The 16,594-nt window shown below is 40.7% G+C and overlaps 2 protein-coding genes across 7 annotated transcripts in view; both read right to left on the bottom strand.

Annotated features, from left to right (window-relative positions):
• Positions 1-10,590, bottom strand: part of flvcr2a (FLVCR choline and putative heme transporter 2a) — a 22,739-nt gene extending 12,149 nt beyond the window's left edge. For 2 of the 5 annotated variants that reach the window (XM_023417289.2, XM_087176906.1), the window contains exon 1: positions 8,790-10,590. In XM_023417289.2, coding sequence (XP_023273057.1) covers positions 8,790-9,374 — 585 coding nt within the window. In that variant the 5' untranslated portion in view covers positions 9,375-10,590. Of the gene's footprint in view, positions 1-2,585; positions 5,510-6,435; positions 6,501-8,789 lie in introns of those variants that run through there. The other 3 variants (XM_023417286.2, XM_023417288.2, XM_023417285.2) reach the window with 3 other exon arrangements.
• Positions 10,591-10,718: 128 nt separating this feature from the next.
• jdp2a (Jun dimerization protein 2a) lies at positions 10,719-16,475 on the bottom strand. Of its 2 annotated transcripts, XM_023417206.2 has the most exons (5): positions 16,301-16,452; positions 15,771-15,890; positions 13,957-14,174; positions 12,232-12,336; positions 10,719-12,084 (listed from the first exon to the last, which is right to left on the bottom strand). In XM_023417206.2, the coding sequence occupies exons 2-5, from the start codon at positions 15,799-15,801 to the stop codon at positions 11,899-11,901; spliced, it is 540 nt and encodes a 179-aa protein (XP_023272974.1). In that variant the 5' UTR covers positions 15,802-15,890; positions 16,301-16,452; the 3' UTR covers positions 10,719-11,898. The 2 variants fall into 2 exon arrangements, with proteins under 2 accessions (XP_023272974.1, XP_023272973.1); XM_023417205.2 differs by lacking the exon at positions 15,771-15,890 and having other exon boundaries at positions 16,301-16,475.
• Positions 16,476-16,594: the final 119 nt, after the last annotated feature.

Here is a 16,594-nt window from a genome sequence, read left to right as displayed (position 1 = left end):
GGCAGGGGGGGGTACTAAGCTTTCCAAATTTGAATACCACATGAGTAGTGCCCACTTCCTCAGCTTCCTACTGCCTCAAGAACATTCCAGAGGGGACACCAGCCGAGGTCCCTCCGCTCTAGGGGAAAGGTGAGAGAAGGAAAACGGCAAAAAGTGACAAGACACGTTCCTTCAGGAGGAACAAACCAGTGAACAGTGTCTGATGCGTGCAAGCACAACAAAAAGGTCAGACCCCTTCAGACCTCCGGGATCGTTACAATCACCACGGTTTATAGATCTGCCCATGTTATCCTCTCCAGCAGACAGACACTCTTAACACTTCACTATATTGATGTTATATATCTAACATGAGCTATTCGAACAATCATTAACTTACCTTGTGGTCATTTTGCTAGAGAAAGCTTTGTAAGATTTTCGCAGGAGCCTATAAAAGATGTTTTTCAACAGAGTAACTGCAGAGTCATCTTCGTTCAATCACTCTCACACATCCAAAGCAAAGAAAACACATTGTATTCCTATTTTTTTGTGCATTTTTGATAAGTAGAGCAGGTCTTGATAACTTGTCAAAAATGCAAAACAAGCTTATTCTCAATTGGTCCAAATCAAGGATGTCCTCTCTTATGAAGTTACTGTTGGCACACAAACTGTTGATCTGTTTGATCTTCAGAGCATCGCAGGCCTTTATGGAAATCCTACCTACTTTTTGTTAATGTGAACTATTTTTAAACATCCAAGGGGATATGTAAACTACTTCAGCCTGAAAACTTGGAAGCATCAGGTTTAGGGACCAGAGCCAAAGGAATAAAGTCGTGGTGAGCGAGTAAACATCAACAACAATGTGTCCTTTTATCTTCAGCAGCGGGGAACGGGACTCAAGCACAAAACAAGAACTTGCATGACAATGACCGGTATGCAGTGTTTGGCCTGACGCAGGTGAGAGAGGACACACTTCAAATGAAGAAAAAACAGTTTGGCCTCAGAGTTCAAAGAGCATCAGTGGGGTCATGCGTCTTTTGATGGTCTCTGTTTATGCACAGTGTTATGTTATGTGTATGTTATGTTAGTGTTAAGCATAGTAGATTGTGGTGAGTTCACAAGGGAACCATATATAGACTACTGAATAGGAACTGTTATCCTTGTGCTCTAGCCACTGACTGTTTTTACTGGTGTGTACATAAAGAATAATGGTAAGGTAAATTTAATCATGAAGCCAGATTCTTCCCTTTGGAAATTCCTTGCATCAAAGGTTGCATCAAAACCTTCAAAACAGTGTGTCACTCTTGTGCAAAACATTTGTATTGGTCTTCTAAGGTGAAAGAGACATGGGCAATGACATGCTGAAAATTGCCATTACCTTAAGTTTCAGATGATTTAGTAGCTTTAAAGGAGCTATTTGTACGTTTTGCTATTGCTGCACAGCAGCATTAGCATTAACAGCTGTTTACTTACCAGTCTTGCCAAGAGCTTCAGCTATCGTTGCATTCAGACAAGAGGTTATAATACGTCCTACGGACCAGACTCTTCAGTGACTCAGTATCGGAAAGTGACAAGATGGACTGGCCGAGTCGGGACTAGCTGGTTAGCATGCCAACTTCAGTAAAAGAAAAGAAGTGATAAAAATAGAAGCAAAACAAGCGGGTTGCTTTCCACTTCTGGAGAGAGCTTTTGGTGAGAGAAGGAATGAAGTTTGATGCTGAACTGACGAGACTGATGAGTAAACAGCTGTTGATGCTAATGTTAGCTATGTAGCAATATCAAAAGTTACAAATAGCTCCTTTAGTACATGTTTTAGTATTTGGGGGCTTGTTCAGAGGTAGACAGTTCAAGAACTCACCCGCCAACCTCCTGGCTAGGAAGAACGAATCCCACAAACACACACACACACACACACACACACACACACACACACACACACGTGAGTGTATGTTGTAAACAAAATCAAACACAGGTAAAACTGAAACCTTTTTATAATTCTTCAACAGTGGTCTGAGTTCAGGTGTGAGGGGTGGTTATTCAATAACAACACTTGGTTTACGTAGATTAAAGCAAGATTGGTTACTAACCACACCTCATATTTTCAAAAGAACACTGGACTCTTAATATTGTATGTTTTAAGGAAGTAAAACGTGGGAGAAAGCCTGAAACTAAGAAGTGCTTAGTTCTGCAAGTTAACATGCATCACTTCTCTAAGATTCTTTCTCGCTGTCGCTGGAAGCTGAAGTGGCCACCAGTCATACGTTTTCTCCACCGGCAGAGAGAGTGATTCACTTTGTTAAACCTGCTGACTCAAGAAGAAAGTTGGAAACAGAATTCATAGGAACAGTCACACATTAAAGGAGGCAGACACTGACATGACATAATATGTGCCTGCCTGCTTTTAACACGTGGCCATTCAGATACGTTACGAAGAGTGTTAAAGATGATAGAGCTCTCTTTCGTTTTCTCACCGTGACAAACACACACACACACACACACACACACACACACACACACACACAGTCTCTGAATACCAAGAGTGCAAGTGCAGAACACTAAACACACACTGCAAAAGACTTTCTGAATCCAGCAGGTAAACAGAGACACACCTGGTTTCCAAGAACGCCAATGGAACAAGCAGTGGACACCTCCTGCTGCCCAAACCACAAGGACGCAAGTCTGGATGGGATGCCCAGGATATAAACTGTGGCCACTGAACACACAAACTGGCCAAAGAAGGTCATGGCGAACATTTCAGGCGCGGCCGTGCTCGTCTTGATCCAAGCCCCTATGCAGTTGAAGGCGGACCCCACCACCACCACGTCCCTCATGCCCCGGTTGTCCAGCAGCCACATGACAGGCAGGATGAGAGGGATGTAGGTGAGGAAATAGATCATGGAGAGCCAGTCGATGGCCAGGGTGTCAATGCTGTAGAATCGCATGAAGATGTTGCTGATGATGCTGTACTGCAGCCACATGAAGGCATTGCTCATGGAGTAGGCGCTAAAGACAAATAGCATGACCCAGCGCCGCTTGTACAACTTTGTCTCCATCAGTGGGAAGAGCTGTGCAGTGTCCAGGACTGAATTCTCCATGGTGTCACTGCTGTCTCCCAGTGGCAGGTGGTAGTTGTACTCCCCCAAACTTGTTCTCACTCTTCTTGTCGGAGAACAGTCGCTGCCCCTGTCCTTGCCATGGCCGTCCATCCACTCGTTAGGGAAATCATCCTGAGCGCTCATGTCGGTCCCACTGAAACTCTTCCCTTTTTCTTCAGGCTTCTGTGGCACTTAAAGGCTGGAAGGAAGAACAAATATTTCTCCTTGTGTGTGTGCTTTCTTAACACAGCCACAGTTCACCTGACTCGCCCCTTCCACCCAGCAGGTATTTCCTGCTTGTTGATCATAAATGAGCTCGCCTGCCGTGCCTTAAATGGAGATTACCGATGATTACTCTTTTTGATTTAGCAGAGGTGAATTTGGGGTGCAGTTTAAATATGATGAGCTGTGTTGGAAATATCTGATGCCTGTCAACAGCTACATACCTGAGTCTTACTTCTCATTTCAAACTCCTCCTCCCAACTTGTCATAGCATAAACTACAACCTGGTTGGCAGGTTCTGAGCGTGAAACTGAGGTAAAACGATCTATGAGAGAAACTTGATTTTATTGCTAAAGTTAGGCACATGACACTCACACATATAGATGTGCACAGAGGAGCTAAAGTCCATTGAGTGTGTTGCTTAACAAAGATTGCAAGTTCATCAGACAACTGACAAGCACTTAAAGCGCAGACAGGCCAAAGGCAAAGGATCATTTTTGTTATTTTTCAAGCATGAAACTACTGACTCAAATGTTTGTGGTCAGCAAACATGCAATACAAAGGAAGTCTGCAGGTGCAGATATGAGTAAATATAGACCTAAATCTGCAGCAAAATGCAGTTATCACCTTCTCCCATCAAAATATGGGAATACATTTTTTAACATTTAACAGTGGATTATCAATCTGTATTACTAGTTTTACACTTCTTTAAAATGACTGCTTTCATGCTGTGGCCATTAGGAGGAAGCTGGCCTCTGTGCTCAAACACAGTGTGACAGTATCCTGCTGTCTGCAGCCCAGTTATTAAAGTAGAGTGTTTGTGGTTCATAAATTGGATTTACTAATGCCCAATGACCTTATATTACATCATCTGTCATTTCTGTTGTCTTGGCTCACATACCAATACACTTGATTTTAATATATACTGTATATATATGTGTACACATATAGGAGTTTCCCACATAGGGGATCAGTTTATTTGTAGAAATTCATACACTGTACTGTCCTCCTGACTTGCAGGACAGTTAATTTGTTTCCTGGTTATGCTCTGCCGGGCCTTTACTTCTGCCATCATTAGCCACAACAATGAAAATCATATCATTGCCTTTCAGTTTCCTGCCTGCAATGGATACATTTACAACTATTTATATAATTAATTCAGATATATGTCTAATATTGATTGGAACATAATCAGCATGGTATTTCATTTAAATATATGCTTCTTCACTAGTTGATTAATAATTAATTGAAGAGCCAAGTATAGCCTCTGGGTTTTTGGTAATAAATAAGGACAAAGAAGCACTGACATAAGAGGTAAGTCGCTGTGATAAATGATTAGATGAGGTCAGTTCTCCCTGAGTTTAAACTTAGATTAATGCCTATACTTAAATACATGTCTCAGTTATAGTATATAAATGACATGTGGAGGCCTCAACTGTTTAAAGCACTCGGCCCTTGAAAGAAAAGGATATGGCCTCTGACCTTTGTCCATGTTACTGAAGATAACACACACAGGACTGCAGGACTGACGGGGGGTTGACATGTTTCACTGACAGTCTACCGAGATGCTTAAAATAAGATGATGCTGAGATAATCTCTGGGACATTAAATAGTGGGTTCATAGCAATCAACGATAGAGGAAACTGGGGCTTGTTGTCACCCTTTTTACTCAGAGATGTTTTTTCTTGATAAAGATTTACTACTGTGGCATAATTAAGACAATCCGTCATCATTATCACAATCATATCGATCAAGGTATCAATATTGAACAAGCAAAATTATCCTTTTGATTTGAGGTAATTTCATTTTATATATTCTTCCATCATACCACAAATGTTCATAACAAAAGTTTCATGAGCAGCAGACCTGCAAACATTTTGTCTGACAACTGATTATTTGACTGACAGAAAATGAATCTGAAACTATCCTAATAATCGAATAATCATTTCAAACATTTTTTAAGCAAACTGTCAAAACTGATCGATTCCAGCTTCTCAGATGCAAACACTTCAGGTATTCTTAGTCTTCTATGGTCGTATAAGGTTTTAGACTGTTAGTTCCCATGAGCTCTGGAAACTTGTAATGGCCTTTTTTTTTGCTATTTGCAATGAAGAAAACTGCTGCCTAGTTTATTCTTTATTTAGTCATTCATTTATCGTTTACCTTTATGTTTCTCATTGTGAAATTATTTTGATAAGTTTCGATCTAAAAGAACATGAGTTGACTTTTGGTTATTCACTCAAAACACTGTAAGACAAAAAGTGAATATTTCATTAAAATGCTAACACTATGATTTAACTTTTAATGCTGTGTAGTTTGGAAAATAACACAACTGAAAGAAATAATAGTCATTTAGTAGTTAGTAATGGATATAATATATATTTCTTTAGCATCAGTGTGGCTCTTTTGCATCTATTTCCAGTCATCACATTGAAGAATGCTGTAGATAAATAAGTGAGTGACTTGCAGCCCCAGTTTTCTCTATGTTGTTGTGATGGGGGGGGGGGGTCTTCAGCACCTTGAACAGGCTGGAAATTTCCGATGGCAGTGGCAGTACTGTAGTGCCCCTGCCGTCTCCAACCTCCAGCTACACCACCTCTGCCTGCACGGAGCAAATCCATGAATGGAAGGAGTGTAGGGAAGAAAGGGAGAACCAACACTCCTGTCAAGATATTCAAACTACGGCCCCAAATGCTCTTCACGTTCAGTATTCTCAGGCGGGTTTAAGGAAATACTCCGGCACAACACTGTGAACAGTTATCGGTAATAGGTGTTTTCATATCTAGTGTGAGGTACAGTAGTTGCTTATCGAGTTTGCTTTGTTGGCAGCGCATTCGCCTCATATCCATAAAAACAGCACAATAATACGTTTAGTTACAGTAGACAGATCGACCATAAAACTATCCCAGGCTCATTTTGCTCCACAGCTAACACACTTTCGGTATTTCGGGCTTGAAGCTGCCCCAACGATCAAATTACGCTTCCTTCAAGTGAAGAGACGTGAGTAACTTAGCTATAAATAAACCCTTAACGCAGTCTGTTATTCCCGAGAGAACAGTTTCGCACAAAAACATACAGAAAGCCTAAAAAAAAAAAAAAAAAAAAAAAAAAAAAAAAAAAAAGAACCATCAGTTTACCATACCTGGAGAAACGGCAGCATTGACATACCTACTATAAAGTACACACTGAATCAATGCACCGCACCAGCAGAAGATGGCGAAATTGTGCCGACAGTAATCACGTCATTTCCCATTTGGTTGCCACCCTCAAAACAAATAACTTGCAAGAAGAAGGAGTACTTTTCCTGCATAAATAATTGTGTATGGAGTTGGTTATGAAAAATAGTTAGTAATGTGTAAGTAAACAGAATGTTTTTTTGTTTTTCTTTTACACTTTGAACATCAATAACAAGAATTAAAGGTTAAATATTGAACCCGGGTTTTACTAAGCTGTAGGCCTGGTGTAGTTTTTTTCTTTTTTACTTCTGTTCATTTCACAGGTAAATACTCCACTACATCTCTCTTGATAATTAAAATTAGCTACTTTCTTTTCATATTAAAAATTTTGCACAAAAAACACATAATGAGCTTCTAAAATGCAATATCTTGTTAAAGATTAAACCAGTGGTTTTGTGGCTGGTGCCTCCTTACAGGAAATATCCCACATAGTTTCATTCCAGTAAGTTTTTGAGGCCAAAGAGGTAAAGTTATCCAATATTTCACCAACAACAGAAAAGATAAGATGATACACATTTGTGTAGCAGAACCTTTTCTTCTTTTGTAACCCATTAATCATCTGCCTCTTAATATTGTGACCCCTAGGTTGGGCACCACTGGAGCTAGCTCCACCTCACCTACACAGCTACAACAATAAAATGCAATTTAATCATTGGAGTATCAGTATTAATATCTAACAATGTTATGTGTAATGAACTTATCAGCTACAGGGGCCATTTTTCGGCAGAACCACCACATTTAGCTTTGAAACTTGTATTTTGCTGTTCCTCTGCACTTCCACTCAAGTGTGGTTTTGAATGCAGGACTTGTAATATTGTTGTTCCAGTTTTGAATGGCTTCTTTTTTCTTTTTCTTTTTTTTTACTTATTCTAAGTAAAGGGTCTGAGTACTTCTTCCACCAGTGAAGATTGTTTGCTTGCAGGCTGAACATGAAGATGATACATTGATTCAACAGATCTCAAAATGTGTCCGAAAATTTTAAAAAAATCCATGAACCCTGATAAACTTTTTCAAGGTAAGCACGTGCTGTAAATATTTTGATAAGCTTTACCATGTCAGCCCACACACACACACACACACACACACAGAGAGAGAGAGAGAGAGAGAGAGAGAGAGAGAGAGAGAGAGAGAGAGGCTGTCTGGAATTTTATCAGGATGTTGACAGCTGTAACATCCTGTGTTCTTAGTCTTGCTTCAAGTGAGTGATGAAAAACGCGTGATGTTCTCTCTATGACTGGAATCAGATATTGTTCAAAGAGTTCATCCCAATACTGGTGCAGAAGTTTCCATGAATGTGTTGCACTTGTTTGCTTTGCTTTTTCCGTCTGTCCAGTTCATCCCTAACCAGCTCCATGAGGTTTAAGGTCTTCTAATGTTTTGGGTCATTATCTTGCTGTAGGACGAACCCCTGACCAATCAGTCTGTCGACCTTTGTTACTTCTCACCATTCTAATGGTAATATACAGTACTACCTCCTGCAGTGCAGTATTGCCCTGGTAACGCATCAGAGGTTGTAGTGACACAGTTTGTTACTATAGACACCTCGTTAGCAAAAGTGGTTGCACCTGTTGGAATCGTTTGCATGACCTTTCAAGGCTTCGTTTACTTCCACTGCTGCAGGAAAGCTGTAAATTAACCAATTCCCTAATCCTTATTTACATGATGTTTCAGTTTTTGGTGACCTGGGCGTTTTCACCACTTACCTTTGTACCTTTGTAAAATTACTCACTGGACTTGAACAGCTTAAATTTCAATAAAACTGGAAAAATGGGTGTATTGTAAAATGTTAGTCAAGTAGTGTAAATAGGGATTGTGGACAGCAGTTAGGCCATAACTCATGTATTGAGTATCCCACCACTCACACTTTAGTCTAGGATCATTATCAGAATCTTTTCTGTCACTATTGGTTGGTTTTGGTTGACTAACTTAAACTAAAATATTTCTCCTGAGGTCTGAGTCCCTGTCCAGGAATCTCTCATGTATTTTTTCATTCAGGTGAGAAATGACTGTCCTGATCAAGTTTAGGCATGGCAACTGCCCCAGGGCCCACAGACATGCAAGCCCCACTCCATGTCATTCACACGGAGGATCAGGAGGGGTATATACTTTCCCCCCAAAGAGTTTAATCCAGCCATGAGTTCAGGTCAAACTAAACTAATTAAACCGTTTCTTTGGGGGTTTTCGGGACAAAAACAAATCAAACAGAATATTGAGATCTGTTGCAGTGATACTTTCCCTTGAGCATCAGACATTAACTCACCTGATTTCCAAAAACTCCAATGGAGCAGGCGGTGGAAACCTCATCAGCGCCAAACCAGACCGACGCCAGGCGGGAGGGCATCCCGAGGATGAAGACCTGGGCCAGGGAACTTGCAAACTGTCCGAGCATGGTCACCCAGAACAGGTCGGGTCTGGCACTGGCCACCTTGATCCATGTTCCCGCGCAGTTGAGCGCGTTGGCCACCAGCGCCGTGACCCGCAGCCCTTTCTTATCCAGGAGCCAGGTGACCGGGAAGATGAAGGGGATGTAGGTGAGCATGTAGACCATGGACAGCCAGTCTACAGCGAAGGACTCCACGTTGTAGAACTTCATAATGATGTTGCTGATGATGCCGTACTGGATCCATTGGTACGCGTTGCTCAGAGAGTAAGAGCTGAACAGGAACACGATCAACCAGCGCTTGTTGAACAGGCGCGTGGCGGCCGCAGAGCCGCTCTCACCGTTTGGGATGCTGTTGCATTCAATCTGGTCCGCGGCATCAGGACCTTTCGCTCCCAAATGAGGACCATTCTCCTTCGTGTCCTGCGCGCCACTGTCCAGTGAAGCTGGCATATTATCACTCATTTTGCCAATTAAAACGAGCGCAATTCCTCCAGTAGCCTACTTCATCAAATGTCTTTGAAACCAGAAAAAAAAAAAAAAAAACTGAGGAAATGAAATTACAGAGGTGTCAATGAAAATAAATCACGTATGACTTTCGTTCCATGTGGCAGAGCTAACAGCATCCAGTCGCCAGGCACATTGATTTCCTGTCCTTACAACATCACTGAGATAACTTCAGACTTATTCAGATCCAGGCTTCATTCCAAAGGACTGACCTGCTCTCCTCAAATTCATTCAATACTTGAGCTGCCGGAGAAATCCCCTTTATTACTGCACTTGGTACGAGCTGACCCGACTTTTACTCCACCCAGCTGCTCAGATAAGAAATGACAGTGGCTGTTCACTGGGGGCTATATGTTCAGAAAAACACCTTTCAGTCGGCCAAGACAGACAAGACACACCTCAGCCAACAGACAAAAACAAACAAACTCAGTAGAGACATTTACAAACCTAGAGTTTGTCCACGTTTATGCCTGTTTTGCCTTAATCTCCATAGCAGATTTATCAGGGTGCCACAACAGCCAATGATATTCTTCTAGTTTATTATTAGAGGGTTGCTATTAGCTCTCTACCAGTTTCGTTTGGTTTGTCTTGCCTCATCCAAGGCCTTAATCTGCCAGTTAAATCCCTCCTGGTAAGTACAATGAGTGCCTTGTTATGTTGTGCTTTGTATTAGTTACTACACGCTGAGCACTTCAGCTCTAATACAGGCCTGCTTATATTTTTTCACATCAGATACAGTGTGGATTAAATACCAAACCTGAACTCCACATAAATGTGATTACATGTCACTGCAGGTGCCCACTTCATTTAAAAAAATACAAAAGGAAAACGATGTGACAAGAAGTTTGATGACTTAGTTCAGAATTACAAATGAAGTGAAGGGAACAAGGTTAAACATAAAAAAACATATATAATTTTACTTCATGAGGCATGCAGCTTCTCAACTGATATAATTTGTGTGGAACTGCTCACTGCTGAAAACACCTACAGGACCCCTTGATCCCCAAAGCCTCATATCTAAAAATTAGTCAAACGTTGTGGGGACGATTGACTGCTGGAGAGGTACATATGTTGCAATGCATAGGGTCAATATGGTATTATATTCAAGAAATGTCAAATAGTTTAAAATGTAGTAACTGTTTGGAACCATTTAAAATGTACTGTTGGTGTACAGTTAATCGGGTTGGGCTGCGACTGGCCACTAGATGGCACCCTTTACTAGAAATTGTGGTGACGAATATTTATCACATAACATGATACATGTGACATGTTTTCAATTCTCAGTTCTCAAAAAAATTCCTGTCAAAAAAGAAACTAAACATTTATTTCTTAAGGAAGTACAAAATGGGATTTTGTGATAGCTTATATGCTTATATAACATCATATACAAAAGTATAAAAAACATAAACATAATTGGTAGTAACAATATGGTAACAGAACATAAAGTACATTGATGTAAACAGTTCATATATATGTGCATACATGACGCCTGCGCCAAAACATAGGAATAAGGGGGGGGGGGGGTCAACTGCTCTGCCACCAAATGTATGAAAGAACAAAAATGACAGAAGGGTTTTTAATATAGTAAAAATGCTTGACTGTGTCTGTAGGTGTAACTTCATTCCTTAGTGTATGATGGTTAATGCATTTCCGCAGTTATTATTTAATATATTTTATGAAATGCATCAATCTATTAAGATTTCAGTTAAAATTCAAATGATTCCCAGAATGCATTTTAACAAAGCCAAAACAAGCAAAAACAATCCTTAGCATAAAGACAGAGAAGTGTTGCAACCCCTCATTAAATCTATTTATAGCCTGATCCCACATATCCTTTGTTCTTTTGGGCCATCACACCTGCCTCACATGGAAACAGCAACTGAGACGCTGTTGAAACAACAGTTCTATGTAACTTAGCTGCATACAGTTATAAAACTGTAGCACAGTTTAAGCCTACACTTCTCTTAAGTTATACATAACATAAATCCTAATTGTAAATCACCAAATGAATTATTGAAATTACTGAGTTCACATTAACTTTTTAGGTTTTCAATAGTGGGTTTTTTTTCTGCTACCACACTCAGTTCTGGCTGTGTAAAAATCCGTTTTGGCTAAAGGCTAAAGTTAAGAACAGATATGGTACAAATCCACTATAAAACTACAAACTGAATGTCAGGAATGTAGGATAATGAGTTGTGTTTTTGTTTAACTTCATACTAATAGTGGCTGGAGCTCTGATGACCAAAATGACCGAACTAAATGGGGAAGCAAAAGAGAGAGAGATGTAAAAAAAAAAAAAAAGTTAGATTTAACTGCCAAAACAGTGTCCAATCATACTGGATCCTCATTTTGTGCTGTAACGCGCTGTGTCTTAGGGTAGGAGGGCTTTGCTGGTTCCCCTCAATGGCCGAGGCCCAAAGCTAAGTGCTGCTAGTTGGCTGCTTCTTTCTCAACCGTCAACTGTAGAAAGTCGCAAGCACCTTCACTTGGCCTCCAGCTGCTGCAGCAAGGGGTTCACCTCGCCCTCCGGGGTTTTGACACTGTCTGTCCTGACAATACACGTGGGGCGATGGCGGTTCAGCATGAGGATCAGTTGCTGTCGTTCAAGCTTCAGCTCCTCAATCTGCGCTTTAAGGTCAGAGTTTAACATCTCTAGTCTCTCCGATTCCTGCCAGAGGATGGAGGGAAAAGGGAGTAGTGAAGAGGAAAAGACTGAGATAATGGGCAGATGATCTTTGGCAGTTACAACAGATAAAATAAACAGGTGAGAGTGTGAAATACTTATAGAGTGATTATCTAGGAATGTATGTCTCACCTTTTGTAGATAATCTGTCCTCTCTTTCTTTTTGTTTCGACACCGAGCTGCAGCCACTTTGTTTTTCTCCCGCCTTCGTTTCCTCCTCTCTTCTTCTTCATCTCTCTAAAGAACAGCGACAATATGTTAAACTGAGATGGACCCGCCAGAGAGGGAGACCCTCCAGGTTGAGGAATAAAATAATCATGATGATAATGAATATTTTTTAATCTTCTTTATATACATTGTTATTTGACTATAATGTTGTTAAACTTGAGATTTCTTCACTATCATTGTAATGACTTGGGTTCAACTAAATAAACCTAAGCCACAATGAGGGGCTGCTACCGGGATGCGTAATTGACGCGTCGTCATGAGGTGGCTCCATAAGATAAATCAAAACATCCGACTTGTGCTTCCGATTATGATGTATTTATTTACCGTGTAACAAAACAGCCTTTGGTCTTCACTCACATACGTTATACCAATAACTTACATGAAAATAATCAAAAGGCTTAAACATTGGGCTCTGAACGGCGACGGTCAAAAACTGTGTGCTTCTCCCCGGTAAGCAACACACCTGAGGAGTAATTGCCTCCTCTTCTACTTGTACATTTCATGTGTTGCCATTCAATACGCCACCTACTGTGGCAACCAGTGCATTACTCAAACACACACACAAATACAAATGGCTCTAACAATCATTATCAATATGTAAAATGAATGTGAACTAGATAAAGAACTACAGATTTTCCCACATTTTTATTTTCCAACTTACTTTATATGCATGTTTTATCATGCAAGTGGCAGTCTTGCCGAATCTCACTGCTCACTGTAATAATAATGACTGTTTAAGTGGTCGAACATTAGTTCAATGAAATGATAAATTATGGAAAAACATACTGTAACTGCATGTAATGTCATCAGCAGTGAAGGTATCCGGCTGATACACAGTTATTAGTTCACATGCATTTCATTCTGGCACAGTGTGCAACAAAGACAAAACCAGGCCTATGTTTAGCAGTGTTGTCTGCACCTTTAAACACTGAAGCAAGATTTGTCACATCACATTTTACCATTTTTACTTTTAACCATATCTCCAGCATTGTTACATACTGTAACTGCATGTAATGTCATCAGCAGTGTAGGTATCCGGCTGATACACAGTTATTAGTGTACAATGGATGAAGCGCACCTCATTCATAAAGCTACTACAGTAGACAACACTGTCAGTCATTTTATACCGAACCCTTTTACCCTGTCTTTCTGAAAACTCAACACAAATTCAAAACTCAAAGCTAAGGGTCTGACAACCCAATACAGCCAGAGATCCTTCTTGTTCATGATCATGTTTTTCTCTGGACACTCAGGGTGGAGAGTCTCCCACAGTAAATATAACAACAGTAACATGCCCCACTATATCCACTAGGTGGTCCCGTTGATTAAGATATGTCACAATAGTGTTAAGGTGCTTTTGCTTCATGTCGACCTGCTTATGATATACGAGCGATATTTTATATATCTTTAAGCTAGAAGCTGTATGACAAGTTGAAATGCTGTTTTTGGACTGTTGCACCTGTTGTTGTTGCTGTGGCAACAGCCCACAAAAAAGAACACATAAATATTTCAAAGTAAATTGGTAGAATGACCTAGAAGGAGCACGTTTGAGTAAAAACTCAAAATGGGCTGTTCACATGTCCAGACATTTGGAGTTATTGGCTACGATCTGCTCAGTGTGTCCTATACCTCTGTTTTGATGACTAGAGGCCTTTTCCCCAGACTGTCCAGGAAGTGCAGAGGTGACAGCATTGTCCCAAACTCCTGGAGGTCACCAAATTTGAGCTTGTCAGTCAGCGTGGTGGCTGAGATCCCAGCCAGTGGGCCCAGGCTGGGCAGGGAGCCTGCTGTCACAGAGGGATCTGGGATTTGTCCTGGCATCGTGTCAGACTCGGTCGTGACCACAGCTAGGAGGCAGAGGGAGAAAATGGGAGACTGACTCAGACAGCAAGTAAACCAGATCAATGAAAAACACGTAAAACTCTGTGTGCTCTGCTTGTTATAGAACATACTGGGGCATTCTTTATGGTATGATGGTAGGAAACAGCCATTTTCCATTAACACATTGGAGGAAAATAGATATGTAAGTGCTGTATTTGACCTGCCGTCTGTTAAAGGGCTTCATGAAGGCATTTGCCCAAGGTTCACTGCTCCTTCCTAGCAGTCAGACTTGCCCTACTGTGATGAATTGCTGGTCTGTTATAGGAACCGGATGCTGAGGCTGCTCTCATTAGGCTATTTTATTATTTTGCTTCTTTTTCTGGAATGAATATACCACCATTTACAGAGGCTTTGGCAAGAATTTGCCATATTTAATCCCCAAAGGCCAAAAGAGAGATGGGCAACATTTCACAAAGCAGGCTCAGACAAATTCCCCTTACTTCCAAGGGGAGCTACAGCTAGCTGTTGCCAAGAACTACCCGTTAACTGTGGTTTCCTCCTTATGAGACTTAATGTCAGGGGAGTGGAACGTGGCTGTCAAAATACAACATAATGTGGGAAAGTTTGAACCCAAATTTAACTTGTTTTCTTTTGTTTAGCCAAATGACAAAATAAAGGTGACTCTGTTCTTATAATATTTTGTGCTGAACAGATTGTCACTGTGTTGTCCTGTCTAACACTGGCAAATATCCCCATTTGAAAATGGTGAACATGAACATTTAAATAGACCAGGAGACAATGAGAGAGGTGTATGAGCAAAGACAAGCAAAGACACAGGAAATTACTACAACAGCTCAGCGGATTTCCAAGTCACATGATGAAACCAAAAACTACTATCTAAGGTCAATTGCTCAGAGACCATTAGCCCACAACACAGGAATAAATAGGCAATATCTGATATATCTAAAATACTGCTCTATAAAACAACTGCCTAGTGATCATCTGTGAGGGCAGCTCAGGGGGGATTTTAAAGAGTTTACGTATGCCAATTACGCATCTGTTAAATAGTTTGGCATAGACTATGAGCTAAAAGGAGACATGAGAATCGCACATGGGAATAACTCCATTTTTACACTTCCCCAAACTATAAGTAAGAGTGACAAAGTGGAACTCTGCAGATCACGATGTTGGCACATGATGGCCAGAGGCAACATTTGTTTTGAAAACAGTGCGTAACACACTGGTTAAATAGAGATAATTTGTTGTCACACACATCAGGATTGTAGTTTGAAATTTTAATGAAACCAAAGCAAAAGCCAAAACCACCTTAACTCCATTGGTGTTAAACATTCTCATAAAAAGGATTCCCATGCACACAATGTGGACAACTTACTGCCATTTGAATCTATTATACTCCACAGTGTAGGTATGATTAAATCAGCCATGTAACATTGTCTTATAATGGTAATAACTTTATTATAGCCCTGAAGCTGCAAGGAACCTATTAACATATAGTGCTGATTAAACTGCATCATCAGTTTTTGTTTTAAGCTCCTTGCACTTTTACACGAGGAAGCCTCAGTGTAGTTTATGAATATAAATAAGTAGTAGTTTATGAATACCTGTGTAATCGACAACATTGTGGTGAAGCATGCACACTGGAGCCACTGGTCAACTTGAAAGCGGAAGTTTTTCTTCAGTGCGGCATTTTTCTTACGTAACTTTCTCTTTCCATCAGAGAGCTGCAGTGATAAAATGTTACAGCATTTCGTTCAGAGCGGATTTTTGCTTTGAATAAATACCGTTTTAAGATTCACAGCGCAGCGTAATGTAAATGCTACACTACACAAAATAGGAACATTTTGTTCTGAATTGTGCACGCCGTGGTTCCATGTAAGAGGAGCATGCACACAAAAGAAAAATGATCTTTCTGTAGCATGCTCAGTGACATGTCAGGTCTACTTTGAACACCGAAAAACACGTAAAAGTCCAACTGAGCTCTGAAATGCACCGTATAAGCGAAAACATCACAGACCTGCTCGCTGCCTGTTCACTAACTATGCTCGTTGTGACCTATGCGTGGCGCGCCAATAAGCTATTCAGCATGTAAAAAATCATTCAGCTCTCGACTTATGAAGTTTTCTATACCGACCTGACTTTGATCCCAGGTGCAACAAATGTCCTTTCTTCTGGTCAGCCGAGGGTCGAGAGTAGATTTTAAAAAGTGGAAATCGTTGCATCAGCCCGATTTTAAACGTGATCCCAATCTGGGAGGATTTGGGAATGCGGAAATTAGGCTATGCCAGCCAAACGTAAGCAGGGATGTAAAAAAGTACATAGTGGGGGCAGAAGTGGGGAAGTCGCACCGCTCCTCCCATAAAGAAGAAACACTGAGGCTGCAAACTGCTGCAACGACAGACTGTGGCTCAGATGGAGGCCTGCACTG

The sequence above is a fragment of the Seriola lalandi genome, unplaced genomic scaffold (genome assembly GCF_002814215.2).
Source record: "Seriola lalandi dorsalis isolate HSWRI2012SDOR001 ecotype SW California unplaced genomic scaffold, Sedor1 jcf7180002054573, whole genome shotgun sequence".
Taxonomy (NCBI): domain Eukaryota; kingdom Metazoa; phylum Chordata; class Actinopteri; order Carangiformes; family Carangidae; genus Seriola; species Seriola lalandi.
Note: the sequence above shows the minus strand (reverse complement) of the source record. Positions and strands in the feature narration are given on the sequence as shown.

What these genes read in the sequence shown, in the direction of transcription:
- jdp2a (XM_023417205.2), bottom strand. Translation starts at nt 16,388, where the DNA reads ATGCAACGATTTCCACTTTTTAAAATCTACTCTCGACCCTCGGCTGAC. An exon ending in GCACCTGGGATCAAAGTCAG is followed by an intron (nt 14,175 to 16,300) that starts GTCGGTATAGAA and finishes TCTGCCTCCTAG; the next exon opens with CTGTGGTCACGACCGAGTCT. An exon ending in GGACAGATTATCTACAAAAG is followed by an intron (nt 12,085 to 12,231) that starts GTGAGACATACA and finishes ATCCTCTGGCAG; the next exon opens with GAATCGGAGAGACTAGAGAT.